This window comes from Adiantum capillus-veneris, chromosome 2, assembly GCF_014529385.1.
Source record: "Adiantum capillus-veneris isolate H3 chromosome 2, ASM1452938v2, whole genome shotgun sequence".
NCBI classification, from domain to species: domain Eukaryota; kingdom Viridiplantae; phylum Streptophyta; class Polypodiopsida; order Polypodiales; family Pteridaceae; genus Adiantum; species Adiantum capillus-veneris.
The window spans coordinates 135,413,540-135,436,064 of record NC_140932.1 but is presented as its reverse complement, the minus strand read 5'-3'; the positions used below and the strand labels follow the sequence as shown (position 1 = coordinate 135,436,064).

Genomic DNA, 22,525 nt, shown 5'->3' with positions numbered 1-22,525 from the left:
GATAATTCAAAGGGCCGAATCAACAAAATTGTTCTCTGTAAGCTGGTTTTAGGACATGCTAAGATGCAACTCTACTTGTACCTCATCGCCATCCTAATACATATCTTACCCTCGGTGCTGATCTTATTTCCAAGCTTACGTCTTATGCCTCTATTCAATTTTGGCTGGAAGATATCGCTTATACTGTCTTCACCAAGCCTCACCGCTCTTTTTGCTGGAAGGAGTTAATCCTATGCTACTAAATCCACACAAAAATCAAAGGTTTCTACCATGGTTTGCCAATGAAAAAGCCAAGTACTCAAAACGGCTTGAGCTTATTGCTTCTCAGCTGGCGCAACAAACAAGTGACAATCCATTGGCCTTTTGGGAAAAAGAAGAATATTGGATCTCTTTGCCACGTGACCATAAGCCTGCAGGACTTAAAGCCACACATCCTAGAATGTCCCTAGAAGATACTAAGCTATGCCATGAAGAAATTAATCGTCTTCTTGCAGATGGCCTAATTGCTCCTTCCAACAATGCATTCGCATGTCAAGCCTCTTATGTAAATAATCATTCTGAACAGAAAAGAAGAAAAAAGAGATTGCTGATCAATTACAAGCCCATCAATGATTGGCTGGAACATAGAAGATTTCCACTACCCCTGAAAGATGAGTTCCTAAGAAGAATAAAACATTGTCAAGTCTTCTCTAAGTTTGACTTAAAGAGCGGTTTCTGGTAGTTCAAGATCCAGCCTCAAGATAGATACAAAACGTGTTTTGTATTTCCCCAAGGTATGTACGAATGGAATGTGCTTCCTATGAGACTCAAGCCAGCACCTTCTCTCTGTCAAGAAAGAATAGAAATTATCTTTGCAGATTGTAAAGAATTTATACTTCTTTACATTGATGACATCCTGGTATACTCAAAGGATATTCAAAGCCACATCAAGCATCTTCAATTGTTCATACAGAAGCTTCACAAGACAGGGCTAGTGCTAAGCCTTGAAAAGATTGAACTCTGCAAGCCTCGAGTGGAATTTTTGGGAATAGAAATTTCTGCAAGATGTATCAAAATGCAGGAACATGTGTTGCAAAAATTACAAATATCTCCCAATCAACTCAAAGATCGTAAAGACGTCCAATCCTTCCTTGGCTGCCTACAATACATTGCACCTCAATATCCGCACGTAGCCAAGGATTTACTTCCCTTTAAGACTCTAGAGAGGAGTAAAACATTATTTTGGTTTGATGAGTTATCACAAGCAGTGATAAAGATTAAACATGTAGGCAAGAATCTTCCTTCTCTCAACATTCCCACAGATAAGTCTCTCATGGTTTATTTTGATGCTTCTGATGAAGCTTGGGAAGGCATTCTCTGCGAGGATCATATTGGTTCCCTATTATTTGCAGGTGGGCTTCAGGGCGCTTCAAAGATGCAAAAATACGGTATCACTCAATTCCAAAAGAGCTTTTGACGAGAGTAAATGTTGTTCTATCTTTCCGACTATTCCTTATGGGAATCCCCGTCATGCTACAAAGTGACCTTAAAAACATTGATAAATTCTTAAAAGAAAAGAATGCCGGTAAAGTCGGGAATACCCAAATTTATCGATGGGGCTACAAGCTAAGTCACTTCGATATTACCTATGAATATATTCCCGAAAATAAAAATAATTTTGCGGATCTTCTTTCCCACATAGAGCATGACATAAGCATTGATGTCATACAAAACGAATAAAGTGAAATCAGCAATGACGAAATCAAAACCCACTACTGTAAGAAGCACTTTGCATAAGAATGTAACACGTCGCTTAGCGTATAAATAATGCAAGTGCCCAATCCTCTATATAAAGGAGTGCTTGCTTCTTTGTAAAGGGGATACCCTGAAGGTTAAAAATAATAAGTGAAAAATGTCAAAATTTGGGAAAATAGGTTAAATGCACTGGAAAATTCCCCTGAAGGATTCTGATGGGAATGCTTATGATCATGCTATGTGCAACCAGAGGATATGCATCTACACTAAGTGCCTGGGCATGCACGGTCTACGAACAGACTCACAAAAGTACCAGAACACTTCTAAGACTGACTAGACTGACTGAACCCTTGTCGTGCTGTAGCTTGTCCACGTACACGTAGGGTTGGATGTGTCACGTGACATCCCCTCCTTTTCAAAGTGAGGTACTAGTACCGAACTGTACGGCGTCGAGAGAGATCGCCAATAGTATCCGGAATCCTGGAAGGGACTCTTCGCCGGCCCACTCTGATGTGTGGGTCGTGCTCTGCAACGCTTGCTTCTTTGGGCCGCGCCGAAAGTGACACAAAGTCTTCTGAGTCTCCTTTAATGCTTCAACTTCGTCGAGAGTCATGCTTCTTTCTCCTTCAAGAATCTACATGGCTGAAAATTCATGAAACCACTTCCAACACAAAAACATCAACATACCCATTCCATGTAAAGTGAGTGGAAAAAATCTTGTCTTCCTAAAAGACTGTGCATGCAATGTAGATGAACAAAGAGACAGAGTGTCAAACCGTTCACCTCACACACGCAAACAATGAGATCGAATCTTTCTCTTCGGATCTAAATCAATCGACTATGGAAAAACACAACGGAAATGCCCACGCTTGGTGCTGATACTTTCATGTGCTCTTTCTACAACTGTGTCGTGCCAAGGAAGAGACATGGAATGTGACTTCCGTGAATGCATACTTTTCAACTTTTCATGAAAAATCCGCATACATTCGTGCTCATTCGTGAGCGAAACGTGCTCAACATACAATATGTCATGCCTAGGAAAAGGGATCACATAAAGACGCTGACGAAAATACAGGAAACGATCATGAATGAAACACTCGAACAATGCGTGTTGACCAATCATGCGAACACATAGTACTTCCTGTAAGGGTTCTTTGGACCTAGGCTCGAGAGCCAAGATCGATCCTTCGTGATTGATCGAATCTGCAACGAGGTTAGCTTCGCTAGAAAAAGTATCAACTCACTCATCAGCCTTGTGAACAATCACGTCATCTTCATGCAAATCATTATACTTGTGATTGTCATCCAAATCATCATGCTCATCATTATCATTCAAAATATCATGCGTATCATCATGCAAATTTTGTGTCATGCTTTGGAGAAGACGAGACTAAGAGAGTCTCCTTCTCCTGAATCCGTTCAATCTTCGCCTGCACATTTGCAATGAGAGAGGGAGAATGAACAACTTCCTCTCCACGAATGACAATGGGAGAGTCACTTTTGGCATTGAAAGTGAACGTATTTTCCCCCCAATCAATGAGAGGGTTATGCTCACGAAACCATCGAATGCCCAAAATCATATCACATCCTGAGAGAGGAGAGAGAAAAAAATTTCTACGGAAAGCAGCCTGTTGAACTGTAAACAACACATAAAGACACTCTTTCGTGATGAGAGAGTCCATACCTGGAGCGAAGCTAGAAACCTCCAGAGGAGATTTCTGACTAACCTCTAGGCGGGCTCTCTCAACAAGAGAGGGACTTATCACATCATGCGTATTGCCTGGGTCAAACAATATGACAAAACGTTGCCCCGCCATATGACCATAACATTTAATGAGAGACTCATCAATGGGAGGGTCAGGAGAAACTTGGGGCACATTCATGTTGTCATTGATTGCATTGATAGAGAAAGTGGGTTCTGTGGATTCTTTAGATTCATTAGAGTCAAGCTTAGGACATGTTCTTTTTATGTGACCCTTAATGTGACAATGAAAACAATGACCTTCCTTAGAATAAGTGTTTTTCTCTTCCGACCTGATGTATCCTCCTAATATTCCTTGTGCTACCTTTTCATCTGGAGTGAGCTTAGGTTTAGCAATTGTGTTAGCCTTACCCTTGGGTTCATTGGAAGAATTCTTTTCTGAGAGACTATTGGAAGATTGGTTAGAAGAGTTACCGTTCTTGCCATTCTTACCGTTCTGAGGGTTCTTAGTGTAAAGTGTGAACTTTGTCCTAAAGTGTGAGTCAAGGAGAAGAGAGTGGATTTATCCCACATGCTGTGGAGCAAGGCTGTAGAGCTACTTAAAGCTCATTTCATGAATGAATAAACAACTCTAATTTGCACTACATGCTTGTCTATGGTAAGCTTGTGCTAAGCTAAGTCAATACTCAAGATTGTGTTCATGAGTCCAAGCTAATTCTATCTTGGAACCTAATTCACTTGAGTGATAACCTTGCTTACACACACACTCACACATTGAAGTTATGTTTCTCTTTCATCCACCATAGCTAGCTCGATCCAATTCCTAACACTTAGAAGTCTGAGAGGTACTTGTGGAAGTCTTGTTCTCCTTAGGCTTTCCCTTGTTGTGCTTCATCTCCTGTGCGAGAGCAATCGCTACTGCCTTGTTGAGACCGATTGGATCGAGCACCTCGACATCGTACTTGATATACTCGTCCAATCCATAAAGGAATGCCTCCTTGTGCTCATCATCCGACTTGCATAATTGGGTACCTAGCTGCAAAACATGATTAGAGAAAGACATAACCGGCATACCATTTTGCTTGAGAGCGCGCCAATCGTCCTTCAATCGTGCGAGGTACTGAGGTGGCATAAACCGCGCCTTGAGCTTGTCTTGGAAATCAGCCCAATTGAAAGAAAGGGACGTGAATTCGTCGGCTTCCTCTAGGTGCGCGGCTAATTGTGCCTCTTGCCATGCGTGGTACCAATTGATGGCATCAACGGCAAGGTACATAGCTGCCGTCAAAACCTTGCTATTCCCTGTCTTCTTAGTTGTCACAAAATATGCATTAAATTGATGCAACCAAGAATGAATAACCGTAGCATCCATCTTACCATCATACTTACTGAAAGTCAACTTCTCTGTGACTGGGTTGTTGGAGTCCGAATCTCGGCTTGCGCCACTTGATGAACTCCCAACATCTTTGGCTGGTTCGGACTTCGAGGCAAGAACTTGTCAAACCAATTCTTGAGTGCGGAGGTCTCTTTGAACCTCACGATCGGCTTGTCGTGCCATCATGTCCAACATCGACTTGACCATCGCCTCCATAGAATTTGGTATAACTCGTGGCGTAGATGGGGCAGGGGGAGGGCGGCAAAACCTCCTGGTGGGAAAATTTCTTCGTCGCCTCTCTCATGCTCATCACCTGTATGCGAAGTATCCATTCCGCTTCGGGTGATGACCATGCACTATGATCTTTGGTTCTTAAGTTCACAAGGAACTTGGGTTCTTGCGGGTCTTGGGTTCTTGAGGGTCTTGAGTTCTTGAGGTTCTTGAGGGTCTTGAGTTCTTGAGGTTCGTGAGGGTCTTGAGGTTCTTCTTTCGCTTGCAATTTGTGTTAGAGAAGGATCTTCTCTTTATCCGAGTTCTGCTCTTTTCCGCGAGCGCACCCCTTGGCGGCCTTGCGCTCACACCAAGGTTGCTTTTTCCCACCTCACATCGATTGGCCGGCCGCTAAGTGCACGGTCCGCTCTCAATGAGTAAAAAGAGGCACAAGGTGTCACTCTTCAAAAACAAGATTAGGAATCGACATACCCAAGTGAACTTGAGTTCGTGCGACCTCAACAAGCATAAAAATTCAGTGGTTCTTGTGGTTCTTTCCTTGAGTTATACAGAACACTGCCAAAGCTCTGATACCAATGTAAGGTGCAGCGGAATGAATGTTTGAACTTTGCTCAAGATGAGTGCTCCAAACTGTGCTCAAGGTTCCTTTTGTTCTTATGGAAAGGAGAGCCTTTCGTTCTTAATGAGAGAGTGCAATGATCACAAACAAGTGAATGGACACTGTGTGTGAAAGTGTATGAGACTAAGAGATAGAGACAGAAGAGAATACGACACTAGAGACGTTGTAAAACCCTCCTCCGAAGGCCCCACTCTCCTCGGCGAGAGTCTTCTACTATTGATTGCACAAACTCGTACAAAGTAAATGCATGTGCAAGTTTAGGCTAGATCGATGACGACGACAGGGATGGCGAGACCGATCTACAGGCTGAAATCTGTTGTTCTTGTACTGCTATCCAAAAACGATGCTGGCTTAATTCTGCTACTGCTGAAAACGCTATGGCAAAACGCAGGTTTGCTGGTCTTTATTGCTGAAAATCTGCTGGTTCTTAGGCTTGTCAAAGGCTGAAATCTGCTGGTGCTTATCTGCTGAAAAACGCCATGCAAAGGGAGGGCGATTTGGGGATTCTGGAAACGCTAGGGGCTGAGGTTGTCTTGCGGGGAAGTCTTGAGGAAAAACGCCAATGATAGTGAGGCACACGTGATGCTGATGCCTGATGAAAATGCCAATGCTTGGGAGGCTATGGGCGATAGGTGCTTGATGGAAAACGCTAGGGCTAGGGGAGTCTTTGCTTGGAGGGAAAACGCCAACAAGGGTTCTTGCTGAGAAGTTGCCTGTTGAGCAATGGTGCTCCTGCTGCCTCTTCTGCCAATTAGTGCTAGCCTAGGTTTGCTTATATACAAATTTACTCAATTTGCCCTACCTACTTTCCAACAAAAGTCACTTAAAAATAATAAGTGAAAAATGTCAAAAATTGGAAAAATAGGTTAAATGCACTGGAAAATTCCCCTGAAGGATTCTGATGGATTCTGATGGGAATGCTTATGATCATGCTATGTGCAACCAGAGGATATGCATCTACACTAAGTGCATGGGCATGGACGGTCGGCGAACAGACTCATGAAAGTGCCAGAACACTTCTAAGACTAACTGACTGCCTGAACCCTTGTCATGTTGTAGCTTGTCCACGGACACATAGGGTTGGATGTGTCACGTGACATCTGAAGATGGAGTTAGAATTCTTAATCATGTCAAAATGCAAACAGAAGAGGTAAAGATTGAAACTGAAACCGGCCTGTTCAATCCAAAAAGGGCGGTAGACTTTACTTCAAACCTTGATTTAGCTTTCACCCATTATTAGTCGTCTATTTTACCTGCGCTATAGTGACACAAGAGAGGGGAATGGGATACAGATGCTAGAATGCACCCGTATGAGAAGACCGACACCAGATTGGCCCCTAACTTAGGCGCCCCTTTCGGTATTTCTTTATTGTTCAAAAGAGGGAATAAACGTTGTGGTTCCCTACAAGCTGCCCCGCACAAACTCGGCTGAATTTCCACTGTTCCAGCCCGATTTCGGCAGCATAACTGTACTAGAACCCTTCACAGTCAGTATTCCCACGCATTGACTGACTTTCCCGACGCATACGGGCACTTTGCAAAACCTGGCGAGAATCTGCAGCACGCTGAATTCTCTGTTTTCAGCCCTGAAAATGCGCCAGATCACCTGTACAGCGGTCCCCTTGTGTCCCCGAACCTCCTGGGGGTATTAGGGTCCGTTTAGGGCCAAAACCCTAAACCTGAAAAAATACACAGCAGGCTGTAATTTACTGTTTCGGGCTCCGTTTCGCGTGCCGGTCGCATCCATAGCAAGTCCTCGAGCTCCCGCACCTGTAGGGCTACTTGCCCTTTGAATCGGACGAGATTTCTGGCGTGAAACCTCTCCGAATTCACATGTACCTGCGGGGGGATTAGCCGCTAGCTAATCCAGTACCTGTGCAACAGGCTCTTGCCTCGGCAATCGCGCATGAACCCACACAATTGTACATTGGTCAAATGAAGAGCCCACTAGAGGGGCATAACATACTGCCAAAGGGGAGAGAGAGGGCAGTGCGTAGCGTGCAGGGCATCACTCCTGGCACCGCACTGTGCATAAGAGGGAAAGCAAGCACTCCATAGCTCTTAACCTGTGACAAAAGTTGCAAATGAGCCTCTCCCAGCTTAAAATTCAGCGCCAACTCTCTCTTGCATTAGAAACTGCACCAGAATGTGCCACTTGGCACATTTACAAGCATTTTCCCGTTTCGGGGTTGCCGCCTAAAAATCTCCCAACCGGTTGCCCAGTTGACTTCACGGCAGAGCAAGAAAATGTTCCCTTTGTCATTCCGGAGGTAATGACGTCAACACATTTTCACGTCCCAAAATAGAAGTTCCCTAAATTTTAGGAGATGCTGCCATTGTATCTTTCTAGGTCATCCGACCCTCTTTGTACACTGCGGCCACATCCAGAACTCAAATGTAGCCTCTGTAGCAAAGGATTCCACTTTGGCTAGTCAATGACCCCACTTGGCTAACCATAGTCCTTGTCCAACCTTAGTGCTCTCTTGCCCTCACGCCTGGACTCCCTCTGGACAGTTCCACACTAGCTATGCAATGCAGGGCAGTTAGATTTCAGGAGGGGTGTTTCCAAAAAGTGAAAGTAAATAGATAATAAGAAAGAAATCAACAAAAAGGATAGATAGTAGTCACACGCTGGTGACATACCCCCCTCTTGAAATCTAAAACGTCCTCGTTTGCATCTATGTCGTACATGCTTACTGTCAACACTGATGTATTCAACACCTGTCGACACATATACGACACATACATGCTCATTGTCAACCCTGGTGTATTCAACACCTCGTCGACTCATGTATTGCCTGCGTGTGAACCCTGTCCCAATGACATAGTGGTAGCTTCGCACTCTGCCATTGCTTTGAGTCACTAACTTTCCAATCACAAAATGGTAGCTGCACATTTTGCCACTGTCTTATAGTACACGTTGGATCCCGTAACACTTTCGAGCATACCCAAACCGACAGTTTAAGAATGCAGTTACACATGTACTCTTCAATAGAAGCAATCACTGTATCCTTGACAAACTGACAAGAAATACTCACTTCTATAGCACTAACCAAACTTTTGGACATTCCATAAGAGCAATTGCCAAACTGACAATCTGTACAGCTCTAACATTCATGTAACAGGTATTTCATTTGAGCTCACTTTAAATACCATGTACATCATTTGTTTCAGAAGCCATTGTCACACTGACAATCCATGTAGCTTTGAAACTCAAGGGGTCAAGGTAGGTTGCAAATCGAAGGCTTCCAGGTAAAGTGATAACACACTTGGTGACTCTGCAAGTTCACCTTCTTCCATCCACTTAGCATCCATTGGTGGACAGTTTCTGAACTTTACTAAGTAACGCCTAGCAACCTTGCCTTTCACTTTCCTTTCTTTGTGTGCCAAAATTTGTTCAGGGACCAAGATCTCGTCAAATTCCTCGACTTCCGGCCGATCTTCAGCTGGCATATCTTCTGGCACATCACCCACATAGGGTCTGAGAAGACTCACATGAAACGCATTGTGAATCTTCCAACTGTCAGGCAATTTCAGCCTATATGCAACATCATTGATTATGTCGCACACTTGAAAAGGCCCATAGGAACGCATGCTGAGCTTTGGAAACAGTCTTTCCTTGCCCTTCATCTTCTTTAACCTTGCCTTTTCAAAGCGTAAAAGCACCCAATCACCAAGTGAATATACCACTTCACGACGGTGACGATCAGCTGCTTTCTTTTGCTTTGCCTGAGTCCTTTCTAAGGCCACTTTGACCTTCTTGTACATTTCATCCATGTCCTGAACATACTTATCTGCTTCAAATATCTTGTCCTTTGTATGCAGTATGGGAGGAACTTTCTTGCCACCTTCAACTATCTCAAAGGGTGCCTTGCCAGTTGATGAATGCACTGTGTTATTGTATGCATACTCCACCAATGGCAAATACTGCTCCCACTTTCCTTCATGCTCTGACACATAGCAATTCAGCAGATCTAGGACAGTAGAATTTGCCTCTTCTGACTGCCCATCTGTTTGAGGATGAAATGACGAAGAGAATTTGAGCGTGGTGCCCATATTCTCAAACAAGCCTCTCCAGAACAAACTTGTCATGCGTGGATCACGGTCGCTAACAATCGACTGTGGCATGCCATGATACTTGAAAATATTGCTCATAAACAAGCGTGCCATCTGATCTGGTTTTATCTTCTTCCTGACAGGAATAAAATGAGCATGTTTGCTGAATCTGCAAATAATGGTCCAAATACCATCGTTTCCTGTCTGCGTTCTCGGAAGATAAAAGATAAAATCCATAGCAATACTTTCCCATGGTTTATCTAGAATAGGTAGTGGTTGCAATAACCCTGGTGCCCTTTGCCTGTCAAACTTGACCTTTTGGCATATTAGGCATTCTCGCACAAAGGCATCCACATCTCTTCTCAATGTAGACCAGTAGAAGAATGTCTCAACCGCTTTAACTGTAGCATCGATACCACGATGCCCTGCATACGGTGGGACATGACTCTCTTCCATAACTTTGCGTCGCAATGGCTTTGTGACACACAATCTGCCATGCATCATCATGAACCAGTCTTTAAGAAGATAGTGTTCATGACGTTGTCCATCCATTAGTTGCTCGAAGACCCTTGCAAAATCTTCATCATTTGCATACTGTTCTCTCATATCATCAAGTTCATGATGATAAGGAATTGACACAGCTGAAATTTGTGGCTTCCTTGACAAGGCATCAGCCACAACGTTCTTCTTGCCTTCCACATGCACAATCTGAAAATGGAACATGGACAAGATATTTGCCCATCGCATATGCTTCTCAGATAACTTTGTTTGTGTCAAGAAGTATCGCAAGGTCTAATGATCCGTTTGGACAAAGAAATCTGCACCTAGCAGGTAGTGTTTCCAACTTAAGAGCGCATGAATCACAGCCAGTAACTCTTTCTCGTAGACCTGCATGGTCATCTCTGGCCCTTGCAAAATTCTGCTCTCATAGGTTACTACCCTGCCATCTTGCATTAGCACTGCACCAATGCTACTACCTCAGGCATCACACTGGACCACAAATGACTTCCTAAGATCTGGCAACACAATGACTGGATCTGAAGTCATCTTTTCCTTTAAGAGATTAAAAGCTGAAATCTCTTTTTGTGTCCATCTAAAGGTGACTGCCTTCTTTTGAAGAGCATGTAAAGGTGAAGCAATCTCAGCGAAATTTCGGATAAACCTTCTGTAATAGGAGCATAGTCCCAAAAAGCTTCGAACGTCATGCACCGTCTTCAAATTTGGCCATGACTTGATCACTTCAACTTTGGCAAGATCCATTCTGACACCATCCTTTGAGACAATGTGTCCCAGAAAGTGGATCTCTTCCAGAAAAAACTCACTTTTCTTTGCATTGATGAGCAACCTATGACTGCGTAGCTCTTTGAACACAATGGCCAAGTGATGCCTATGCTCCTCTTCATTCTTTGAGTAGACTATCATGTCATCAAAGAATGTACCAACAAACTGCTGGTGTGGACGGAAAATTCTGTCCATCCATCCTATTGAACGTAGCACGAGCATTTGTGAGACCAAAGGGCATCACTAAAAATTCGTAAAGGCCAAACGTTGTTCTAAAAGCAGTCTTGTGCACATCCTCTGATCTAATGCGGATCTGATGGTACCCACTCTTTAGATCTATCCTGCTAAACATAGCTACTCCTTCTAATTTGTCCATAATATCATCAATTCTAGGTATAGGGAACCTATTCTTGATGGTATTCTTGTTCAGTGCACGGTAGTCGATGCACACACGCCATGAGCCATCCTTTTTCTGCACCAACAACACTGGAGAACAGAATGGAGATGAATTGGGCTGAATCAGCCCCTTTTCTAACAGCTCCTATACTTGGCCCATTATCTCTTTCTGCTGAGCCGCACTAACCCTGTACGGAGGCTTATTTGGTGGGCTACTGCCTGGCACCAAATCTATCGCATGGTCCTCGGGTCTCTCTGGCGGTAATTGAGACGGTAATGAATCGGAAAAATAGTCACTATACTGTTGTAAAAACATTGACCTTTCTTTATCTAGCACAGATAAATTTGATTCATCACAATCTGACACTTCACGTGTAAAAACCAAGTACGCAGAAAGATGCTTTTTCATTACAGAAGTAATAGCAGAAGCTGATACAGTGGGAATAGACTCCCCTTTAAGCTTTACATCCAGAATATGAGTCTTTCCCCTGCTCTGTACAGTGATCTTTTTGTTGTAGGCATCCATGATTCCCTGTACACGAAACAACCAAGGAATACCTAACAACACATCACATCCGTCCAGTGGCATGATGTAAAATTCTTCAGCATCTACATAGGACTGGATATGTAGGCGCAATTTTCCAATGATGGGTGTCACAGCCTCTGTATGGCCAGGACATGCCAAACCTGCCTCTGTTGTATACCCCATCTCTTCAGGTCTGATTCCCACCTTTGAAGCCAATTCTGGGGAAATAAAGTTGGCTTTAGCACCTGGATCAAAGAAGATAAGCACTGTTTGATCCCTAACCTTTCCCCATGCTCTGCAAAGCTCACTTGCATCTGAATTTGGCTTGTCGCCCACCATATCTGGCACTAGACCAGCCATGGGCTTCTTTCCTTTCTTGTCTTCCTTGTCATCAGAATCAGTTGGCGTTTTCTTTGTAGGAAAATTGTAAGCAATGTGGCCAGGCTGCTCACATATAAAGCATTTGTTCTCTGTCCTCAGGACCTTCTTTTGCTCTTCTGACTTGCGAGGAAAACGTCTTTTCCATTTCTTCGCTGGTCCTTTTTCTAATTCAGCCGAAGCTTTGTCTTTCCCTGCGTTGGCTGACTCCTGAGTCCCTTTAGGAGCCTCATTGGGAACGTGCTTCTTGGCTGAATTTTTCTTGCCTGATCCTGCCTTGACGCCAGTGTTAAATTCACAATCTTCTCCCTTGAGCAAACCATTGCCAGTGTTTGCTACCTCGATGAGCTGCGTCAAAGTAGTGACTTTTGTCTTCGTGCAGTACTTTCTCAATCCTTTAGGTAGGCCACAACAGTATTTTTCAATCTGTTCTGTCAATGGCACAAACCTATAGGAAGTTACTGGAAGTAGAGCTTTCCAAAACTTCCGATTGTAATCATCCAGATTCTTGCAAGTAGCAGCATTAAGCTGGTGCCATTCTGTCATGACATCTGCTTCAAAGTCATCAGATAACCATGCTGCTGCAAAAATCTGCTTTAAGTAAATCCATGTGGACGGAGCTTGCCCTTGAAGCAATAAAGTTGTCCACCATTGTCCCGCATTCCCTGTCAAGAAAGTGGCTGCCTTGCGGACCTTTGAAGCCTCTGTAAAGTTTCCCCCTGCATAGGCCTTGTCAAACTGCTGGAGGAATGAGAGAGCCTTCTTCTTGTCATCAAACCCTGTAAAGGTCGTGAAAGACACACCTTTGCCACCTTCTTTGCACGGAGTTGGCCTCTCCAGCGGCGTTAAATTGTCATATGGAAGTGACTGAAACATGGGAACACTATTAAGGTTCATCTGTGTTCCTTGGCCGCTATTAACTTGACCTGGAAATGCCATATTTGGCTGCTGATTTGTAATTCCAGCCATACCAAAATTTGCCTGTGGCATCCCAAATTGGCCCTGAGTGCTTTGAAACCCTGGTTGGATACCCATGACACTGTACATGGGGTTAGGCATCATCGTTTGAGCACCCCCAAACACTGTTCCTGGCGTGTAAAACTGATTTCCAGGTGCATGACCAGCCATGCTCTGGAATACGGATCCACCTCCAAAATAGCCAGGGTGTACTGAAGGTGGTGGGAAGACCTGTTGCATAGCCTGTAGGTTGCTTCCCTGCCCATTAGAACCAACTATAGGCTGCTGAAAGGTGGCGGGCTGAACTGGTACAGCTTGAAAAACTGGCATCTCAGCCACCTGTTCTTGCACCTTAGGCACAGGTTGTGGAGACTGCATGTTCTCCGTCAAGTGTACAGGTGTTTCCATTGACTGTGCGGTATGAATCACCTGTGCTCGAGCCTTAACAGGCTTTTGAATATGATCCAGTGACCCAGCTTGCTGAGACGGAACAGGAGGTTGCAGAAAGGCGAAAAACCTCGGGTTCTGCATTACTTGTGTGAACATAGCCACAGCAGTAGCCAACTGGGTCCTGAATATATCGTCATCTGTCTGTGGTGGTCTTGAGGACTCACCCACTTCATGTGTTTGTTGACCCTGTGAAGAGGAAACCTCTTCAATCACATCATCTGGTCTATCAGCCATAATTGCAATTCCCTGTGTCTGGTCTATGATCCCCTGTGTCTTCAAGTCCAAAACTGACCAAGGCTCACTTCTATGAGAAAAAGTGATTTAATCCCGTCGATGGAACCATGAAACCGGCCAGTTCAATCCAAAAAGGGCGGTAGACTTTACTTCAAACCTTGATTTAGCTTTCACCCATTATTAGTCGTCTATTTTACCTGCGCTATAGTGACACAAGAGAGGGGAATGGGATACAGATGCTAGAATGCACCCGTATGAGAAGACCGACACCAGATTGGCCCCTAACTTAGGCGCCCCTTTCGGTATTTCTTTATTGTTCAAAAGAGGGAATAAACGCTGTGGTTCCCTACAAGCTGCCCCGCACAAACTCGGCTGAATTTCCACTGTTCCAGCCCGATTTCGGCAGCATAACTGTACTAGAACCCTTCACAGTCAGTATTCCCACGCATTGACTGACTTTCCCGACGCATACGGGCACTTTGCAAAACCTGGCGAGAATCTGCAGCACGCTGAATTCTCTGTTTTCAGCCCTGAAAATGCGCCAGATCACCTGTACAGCGGTCCCCTTGCGTCCCCGAACCTCCTGGGGGTATTAGGGTCCGTTTAGGGCCAAAACCCTAAACCTGCAAAAATACACAGCAGGCTGTAATTTACTGTTTCGGGCTCCGTTTCGCGTGTCGGTCGCATCCATAGCAAGTCCTCGAGCTCCCGCACCTGTAGGGCTACTTGCCCTTTGAATCGGACGAGATTTCTGGCGTGAAACCTCTCCGAATTCACCTGTACCTGCGGGGGGATTAGCCGCTAGCTAATCCAGTACCTGTGCAAGAGGCTCTTGCCTCGGCAATCGCGCATGAACCCACACAACTGTACATTGGTCAAATGAAGAGCCCACTAGAGGGGCATAACATACTGCCAAAGGGGAGAGAGAGGGCAGTGCGTAGCGTGCAGGGCATCACTCCTGGCACCGCACTGTGCATAAGAGGGAAAGCAAGCACTCCATAGCTCTTAACCTGTGACAAAAGCTGCAAATGAGCCTCTCCCAGCTTAAAACTCAACGCCAACTCTCTCTTGCATTAGAAACTGCACCAGAATGTGCCACTTGGCACATTTACAAGCATTTTCCCGTTTCGGGGTTGCCGCCTAAAAATCTCCCAACCGGTTGCCCAGTTGACTTCACGGCAGAGCAAGAAAATGTTCCCTTTGTCATTCCGGAGGTAATGACAAAGGGCACATTTACAAGCATTTTCCCGTTTCGGGGTTGCCGCCTAAAAATCTCCCAACCGGTTGCCCAGTTGACTTCACGGCAGAGCAAGAAAATGTTCCCTTTGTCATTCCGGAGGTAATGACGTCAACACATTTTCAGGTCCCAAAATAGCAGTTCCCTAAATTTTAGGAGATGCTGCCATTGTATCTTTCTAGGCATCCGACCCTCTTTGTACACTGCGGCCACATGCAGAACTGAAATGTAGCCTCTGTAGCAAAGGATTCCACTTTGGCTAGTCAATGACCCCACTTGGCTAACCATAGTCCTTGTCCAACCTTAGTGCTCTCTTGCCCTCAGGCCTGGACTCCCTCTGGACAGTTCCACACTAGCTATGCAATGCAGGGCAGTTAGATTTCCGGAGGGGTGTTTCCAAAAAGTGAAAGTAAATAGATAATAAGAAAGAAATCAACAAAAAGGATAGATAGTAGTCACACGCTGGTGACAGAAACCCCATCATCATTCTCTTCTACAACATTGAAAGGATTTACAGAAATAGGTGACATGACAATTCTAGACATCAATGGATTAAATCAAGATCAGGTCTCGAAAGTCTTTGAGTTCATTTATAATTCTGTCCATTATGGAATTCATTATAAATACTTGACACAACGACAGTCAGTCTCCATGATCATAGCAAGCTTTCAAGAAATGCTACGAGCCTGGTGGGATGATCTGAGTAAAGACAGCAACGCCTATATCATGCAGAGAAGACCGAACGGTCATGAAAATTTTGACAATGTCATCTCACTTTTCTTGGCAGCATTGGTCATGCAGTTTCTTGGATCAATTAACAAAATTCAAGAGAGGAATAAGGAAGCCTTCTTCAAAAGTAAGTTATGTGATCTAACACAGATTAAAAAATACCACCAACATATGACTCGTTTGATGTATCAATTTGCTGGAGGATACTTCAAACCGAACATAAGCAGTACTACATCAACTCTTTTCCTGAGTCATTTGCTAATCTGGCGAAAGAAAGAATTAAAGCAGCTGGTCTATATCTTGATGAAAAATTTTCATAGCCCAGATCAATGCTTTTATTGATGAAGTAACTGCTTTAAAATGTGTCAGAATCAGGATGAAGAAAGATATTAAACAAATCAAAAGATTCAACTCTCACTTTTGCGACAAAGAAACAAAGGTAAAGAAGACCTTTGGCTGCAGAGACAAAGGAAAATGCAACTGCCAGATCAAAACAAAGAAAAATAAATATGGAAAAAGGTTTAAGATAGCACGCTAAAAAGGCAAACTTAGTAAAGAAGAAAGAAAACAGATACGGTGCTACATTTGTAATAAGCAAGGGCACATTGCCCCAGAATGCCCTCAAAGAAGAAAAAAAATTGGAAATGTAGTCCTTAAAAGATAAATATGAATATGAAGTCATTTATTGCAATGTGCTGTAACAGAAAGACAATCGTATTGCAGAATATGTAGATTATGATTCTGATCAGGAGCAATCAGAAGATAGTTCTACATCGACTTCTTCCAAAGACATTGAAATACCAGATTTCTCTGAGGATAACGAGCTCAGGTTAACCAACATAGTTAAAAAGTCTTTTTCATTTCCACCAGAAAAAAAATATCTTTCATCCACCTCAAGCCCTAGTTCTAACTATTCTAATGAAACAAAATCTTGGCAACAATAGCAACGACCTCTGAAGCTAAATTTATCCGGAAAGGAGCAGCAAAAATATACTCCTATGCTCCTATTCCGAAATATGGTCGAACAAGAAAATACTATTGCTCAACAAGACAAATGGAAAAGATTTATGCATTCCGTACTTCGACATACAATAAGTCATTACAGGCAAGAAGTCAAGCATAAACCTGAAGTTGGACACAACCCTCAAAATCAAGCTTCCACTTGAGCATTCCATCCTAAAGCTTCCACCTCAACCTTCCATCCTATAAATGAGGCTGCTGACTATATTCAATTTTGTAGCAAAAATGATCAAGCCATTTTGAAAACCATCTAACAGGTAAACACTAGATGTGAGCAACTACATCATCAGTTGCTATTTGTCCAATCACAAATCGAAGCCAGTGAAGATAAATTGGATCTTGTCTATGGGACAGTACAACATCTGTCAGAGTTAGCTGCATTGTCTCCAATTGCTAATGTACCAACAACTGATTGGATCGCTCAGCGCAGTATAAATGGGTGCCATCACAAATCAATCCAACCTACAATATAGCATATTATTCTGAGGTATGGATAATATTTTCCCGAATAACAATCCTTTCAATTGGATGCTCTTTGGGATTCAGGCTCTGTTATCTCTTATATCAACCAAACGTTGGTACCGGCAAACCTCGCCCAAAGCTTTGTCTACATTTTGACAGGATTAAAAATTCTAACTTCATATTCAGAGCTAATCTCTGAAGAATTGTCAGAAGATTCATCTGGAACTGGGAATATTTGAGGAAGAAATAAATCAAGTTCATCTAAATACTTCTCTTCATATCCAACACAACTATCATCCTGAAAAACTGTCCATTGCACCTCTTCTAGTAGAATAGTTCTAACGACCACTCCCATTTCTTGTCTTTGTTGCCATGGTTGTATCTCAACATTAATCCCCAACGATGATAGGGATTAAACCCATCTTCGATATCTTCTGCCACAAAGGGCAACATTTCTGGAAAAAAGCTGGCCACATAAGTAATAACAGGTTCTTGTAATATTGTAAAAAACATGCTAGGATAAAACTTCATCTTACTCCTTCTCTTCATATTCAACACAGCTATCATCCTGAAAAACTGTCCATTGCACATCTTCTAGTAAAATAGTTCTAATGACCTCTCCCATTTCTTGCCTTTGTTGCCATGGTTGTATCTCAGCATTAATTCCCTAACAATGATAGGGATTAAACCCATCTTCGTTATCTTCTACCACAAAAGGCGACATTTCTAGAGGAAAGTTGGACACAAAAGTAATCATAGGTTCCTGTAATACTGTAAAAAATATGCGAGAAAAATCTTTATGATTTGAGCCTCCACCAAAACTAAGAGCCTGTTGCAAAGCGGTCTACTGTGTATCAGTTACTCCCGGTGCTTTGCCTTTATCTTGAGTAGATACCCCCCGGGGAAAAAAGATGTGGGAAGAAGTCGGAGAGAGTTTGGAGAGTACCTGATATTGTAAGATGGCGATCTCCTTGAGGGCATTGGTATGCCAATTAGAAGTAGACTTCAAGGATTGCAGTTGAGTATTGGGAGAAGGTAAGATGTAGGGAAGACTATAATTAAGATCCTTCTCTTCAATGGCAGCCTTGGTAACGAGATCAATACCATTGGACACAAACTCAGATGCAATAATACGATTACATAGTTTGCATCTAAAAAACCTTCATAATCCTTATTGGATTCAGGATGAATACAAGCCAATGTTGGAGGATAATGGCGTCGATGGGAAGTTGATGCAGAAGCATCACTTGCTTGAGAGTCAGATGCTCCGAAGGGCATCTTCGGAGCATCTGGTAGACTGGTTTCTCAATAACAGAAGCAATGTCTTTTCTGGATTTAGCCCGGCCTAAAATTTTGTATTGTGAAGTAGATCCAAGCCTTTGAATATCCAAAGCTATGCGTTGCTGGACCTCATTGAGTATTGTCTTTGAAATATCCAATTTCCATTCTGCAGCAAATTCAACTTCTTGTCAAGTTACCATTTCAGGTAAACCGCCTAGAGTTGTATCATCCACCTTTGTAACAATATTCTGGCCTCAGATTTGAGATTCATTATCTCTCAAATAGCCAGAATTATACACAGAGGGTAGACAGGTATTGATAGTGCGGATTATATTATCATGCGATAAGCTATCCATAGGTGGTATGAGTTATGTTCCAGATCTAAACCATGCATCTCAATAAGGAGAGAGATTACCTCATCAAATATTTATCGGTGAGGCTACAAGGAAAGTCTGAAGAACATTCTATGTAGATGGGTCCATTGGACAAACTTCCTTGCAATAGACTAATTGTCTAATTAGACAAATTTCTATGTCTAGTATCAAGCAAAGCCCCTATGCAAGAAGCATTAAGTCCTTTCCTCCTCTTATTCCACACTCTAGTGCTTTGCATATCAGCAATCCATTGACACCCTAGAGAGCTAGCTACTTCTTAGGCATAATCTAATATTCAATATGGCCATGATTATATCATCCTTCAAGAGGCTACTCTCCGACATCGTCGAGATAGAAGAAGCTAATCGTACTGGTAAATGGAGTTCACCTAAAGTTTCTACCTCCCAGGTATATATATATATATATATATATATGTATGTATGTATGTGTGCGCGCACACACACACATATATACATATACATACCATGCTTAAATAAAGTAGCATTTACAGAATGCCTTAATAGGTTGTTTTCAACATGCATTTTGAAATATCATGCAGATAAGGAGAAGCCCCATGGACATTTATCTACTGTTGTCTGGTAATACCAATAAAACTCCTTTTAGTACAGATCTCCAGAATTACACTGTTAAGTGTAGTGTACGCCTCATGTACATCTCAAACAGGCTAGACATTCTAGAGTAGAATTTACATAAAATCCTATCTGTGTAAATGTAGAATTTCTATTAAAGAAATCCAGAGATGAGTGGGCAAACCTTCTGTAAGATGCACACTTGAGCGCCTCTCTGTTACGGTATGCAGTAAGCAGAACACTTAAAGACATTGAAGAAGCCAGCACTGGTAACTTAAGAAACTGAATTATTTCACAGATACATGAACACATTGCAGGAACTAGGACAGAAAGAATTCAGGCAAATCACCTGATTACTTACAGACCTGATTTATTGAACAGGATTTCCTTTAAGCCTCAAGCATGTCTGATAACCACAAAGCTAACCAAAGAGTATGACTTTAAGACTAGGAACTTGACAACTGTTTACGACAATGCTTGGTTGTATTACTGCTCACAAACATCCATCTTCATGAACAAACTGGAAAAGTAAACCATACAAACCCAAACTGCCTGTAAACAAAAGAAACTACTTTCACAACTCAAGCTTCCTGCATGCATTTTAAGGCAACCTGAAAATTATCAACTGCAAACACAATGATTGTGGTGCAAAAACTAACCCTCTCAATTTTCCTGTAGCCTCATCAGTAGTGTTAATTGCCTCCCACAGCAGTGAAAGTGGTACCCAATGAGGGGGGTATTTGAAACGTGCAACATCCAGGATCAATGCCATATCCTTTTGACGATGATACCCACCCAAAGGAGAAAAATGTCCAGTGCCTGTCTGGCATCATGTGCAATTAAGCCAAAAAGAACTACAGAGTCCACAACAATACACTTTTTAGACAATCAATCTAAACATGAGAACATGAACAGAAAATTATTAGTTATCTCCATGACCAAAGAAACAAACCTTCTTCTGTTGCCGAAACTTGAAGACTACCATGAAACTTTTACAACCTCAACAAGGGATGGCAAATTAAAGTAGTTGTGTGTTGCCAATGCACGAATGGAGTTCCAAGTGTCGATATACAAATTTTTTGTTCACACAAAAACAAAATGGCTTATTGGAACTGTTTCAGTTTTTTCTAACATAGCCTTTTGAATCTCTTGGTGATCTGATTTTCTCATTCCATAACTGCCATATCAGGCCATGTTACTCCATAAGTTCCATACAGAAGGTGAAAACAGTTTCTCATTTCAGAAGTCCGCAAATAACCCAATCTTGTTTCAAAACATCCCATGACAAAAAAATGCCCACATGAATGTAAAATGCTGGTCAAGGACATGTCAAGACACTAGTGTAGCCTGCAACTGCACTGAATGGTCACCATGAAAGTTTTCACATTTACAGAAGATCTATTACTGTGCTTAGAGATGTCAATAGCGCCATTGATGCCAAAAAGTTTTGAAAGACCGATACTTTTTGTTTCTTTGTTCCCAGCCCTATCCTCCCTACAGCTAAATATCTCACTTCAAGGTTTCAAGATTTTAAGCAAATGCAGACAAATCAATAGGCCTTACTCAAATTACATCAATGACAAGACATAACAAGTGCTTAAAAGTGAAGGCAACCCTTGGAAGACTTTTTAAGGTTCCCAATGTACCTGTTTCAGTATCCGCCTATCATATGAAACAACAAGATGGCGGTCATCAGAAAAAGCACAGGTTTCGACGCATGAGCGAAAAATATCCAAGGAGCCTTGGTTGGCACGAAAAGCTTGGACTGAAGCCCCAGCACATTGTGCCAAGCAGGTCACTTTGGAAAAGGTAATCCCGTACTTCTTCACATTCTCTAAAGGCTCACAGCAATCCAGCATTGATTCATCAAACCACCTCCAAGGCCCTAGAAAAAGAAAGAATCATAAGTAGTAGCAACATACATTCATTGACTGACAAATGTTCCAAAAGCCCAAAGGCATCCCCGAACCAAAAAAAAGACAGTTTCCTTGTTTATTTCCTAGGAAAGGTTCCAAAGTAAAAGATATGCAAGATTCCCATCAACACTTATATAAAGCCAAGTGTAAACCCGGGGGATTCACTACTACATTCCATATGGTGGCACGTGAGTGCACAATTGGGGGAGAGGGGGGGGGGGGTAAGAACTGCCATAACCGTGTACAATAGGTGCCCCCAAATTTGGGGGGATGCTTACACCGTGCGTAAGGAGCCGGAGGGGGCGCGCGGGGGGGGGGGGGGGGGGGGGGGGAGGGGGGCCTGTAGGTTGGAGAAATGAAATGAAATGTTATATTAACGTCTTCAAAAGGCCAAAGTGACCTATGAGACCAGAAAGTTACAATAACCATATACAATAGGTGCCCCCAAATTTGGGGATGCAAATACCGTGCATAAGGAGCGGGGGGGGGGGGCGGGCAGGGGTTTAGAACTACCATAACCGTGTACAATAGGTGCCCCCAAATTTGGGGATGCTTATACCGTGCGTAAGGAGCCGGAGGGCGCGGGGGGGGGGGGGGGGGGGCCTGTAGGTTGGAGAAATGAAATGAAATGTTATATTAACGTCTTCAAAAGGCCAAAGTGACCTATGAGACCAGAAAGTTACAATGAGGTGGATCTGATACAAAGTCAAGAGTAACAAAATAAACTGACGGACGGCATAACAAAACAAAAATACTATGGAACCCTAAGCCGCTCGATGTGAACTAAGCAAAGTACGCAGCTGGCTGGGATAGCTAAATAGCTAAATCACGGGAGATCCAGCATCTGTCGCTGGCAGATCTCATCAATCTCCTCCATGGTCAGTAGTCTGACCAGGCAACGTGCATGTCTGGCCAAAGTGATCCGAATCTTCTGATGCAGCCTCCGTCGATGTGCAGACTACAGGAGATGGGAGTACCTA

At 43.0% G+C, this 22,525-nt stretch overlaps 1 protein-coding gene across 2 annotated transcripts in view; it reads right to left on the bottom strand.

The window, feature by feature from the left end:
- LOC147463693 (glutathione gamma-glutamylcysteinyltransferase 3-like) overlaps positions 1–22,525 on the bottom strand; it is an 88,601-nt gene that overhangs the window by 41,741 nt on the left and 24,335 nt on the right. For both annotated transcript variants that reach the window (XR_015185274.1, XM_086490247.1), the window contains exons 3-4: positions 21,276–21,514; positions 20,289–20,452 (exon numbers count right to left, since the gene is read on the bottom strand). Coding sequence is in view for 1 of the 2 variants with exons in the window: in XM_086490247.1 (XP_086346373.1) it covers positions 20,289–20,452; positions 21,276–21,514 (403 nt within the window). In the remaining variant the exon portion in view is untranslated. The remainder of the gene's footprint in view (positions 1–20,288; positions 20,453–21,275; positions 21,515–22,525) is intronic.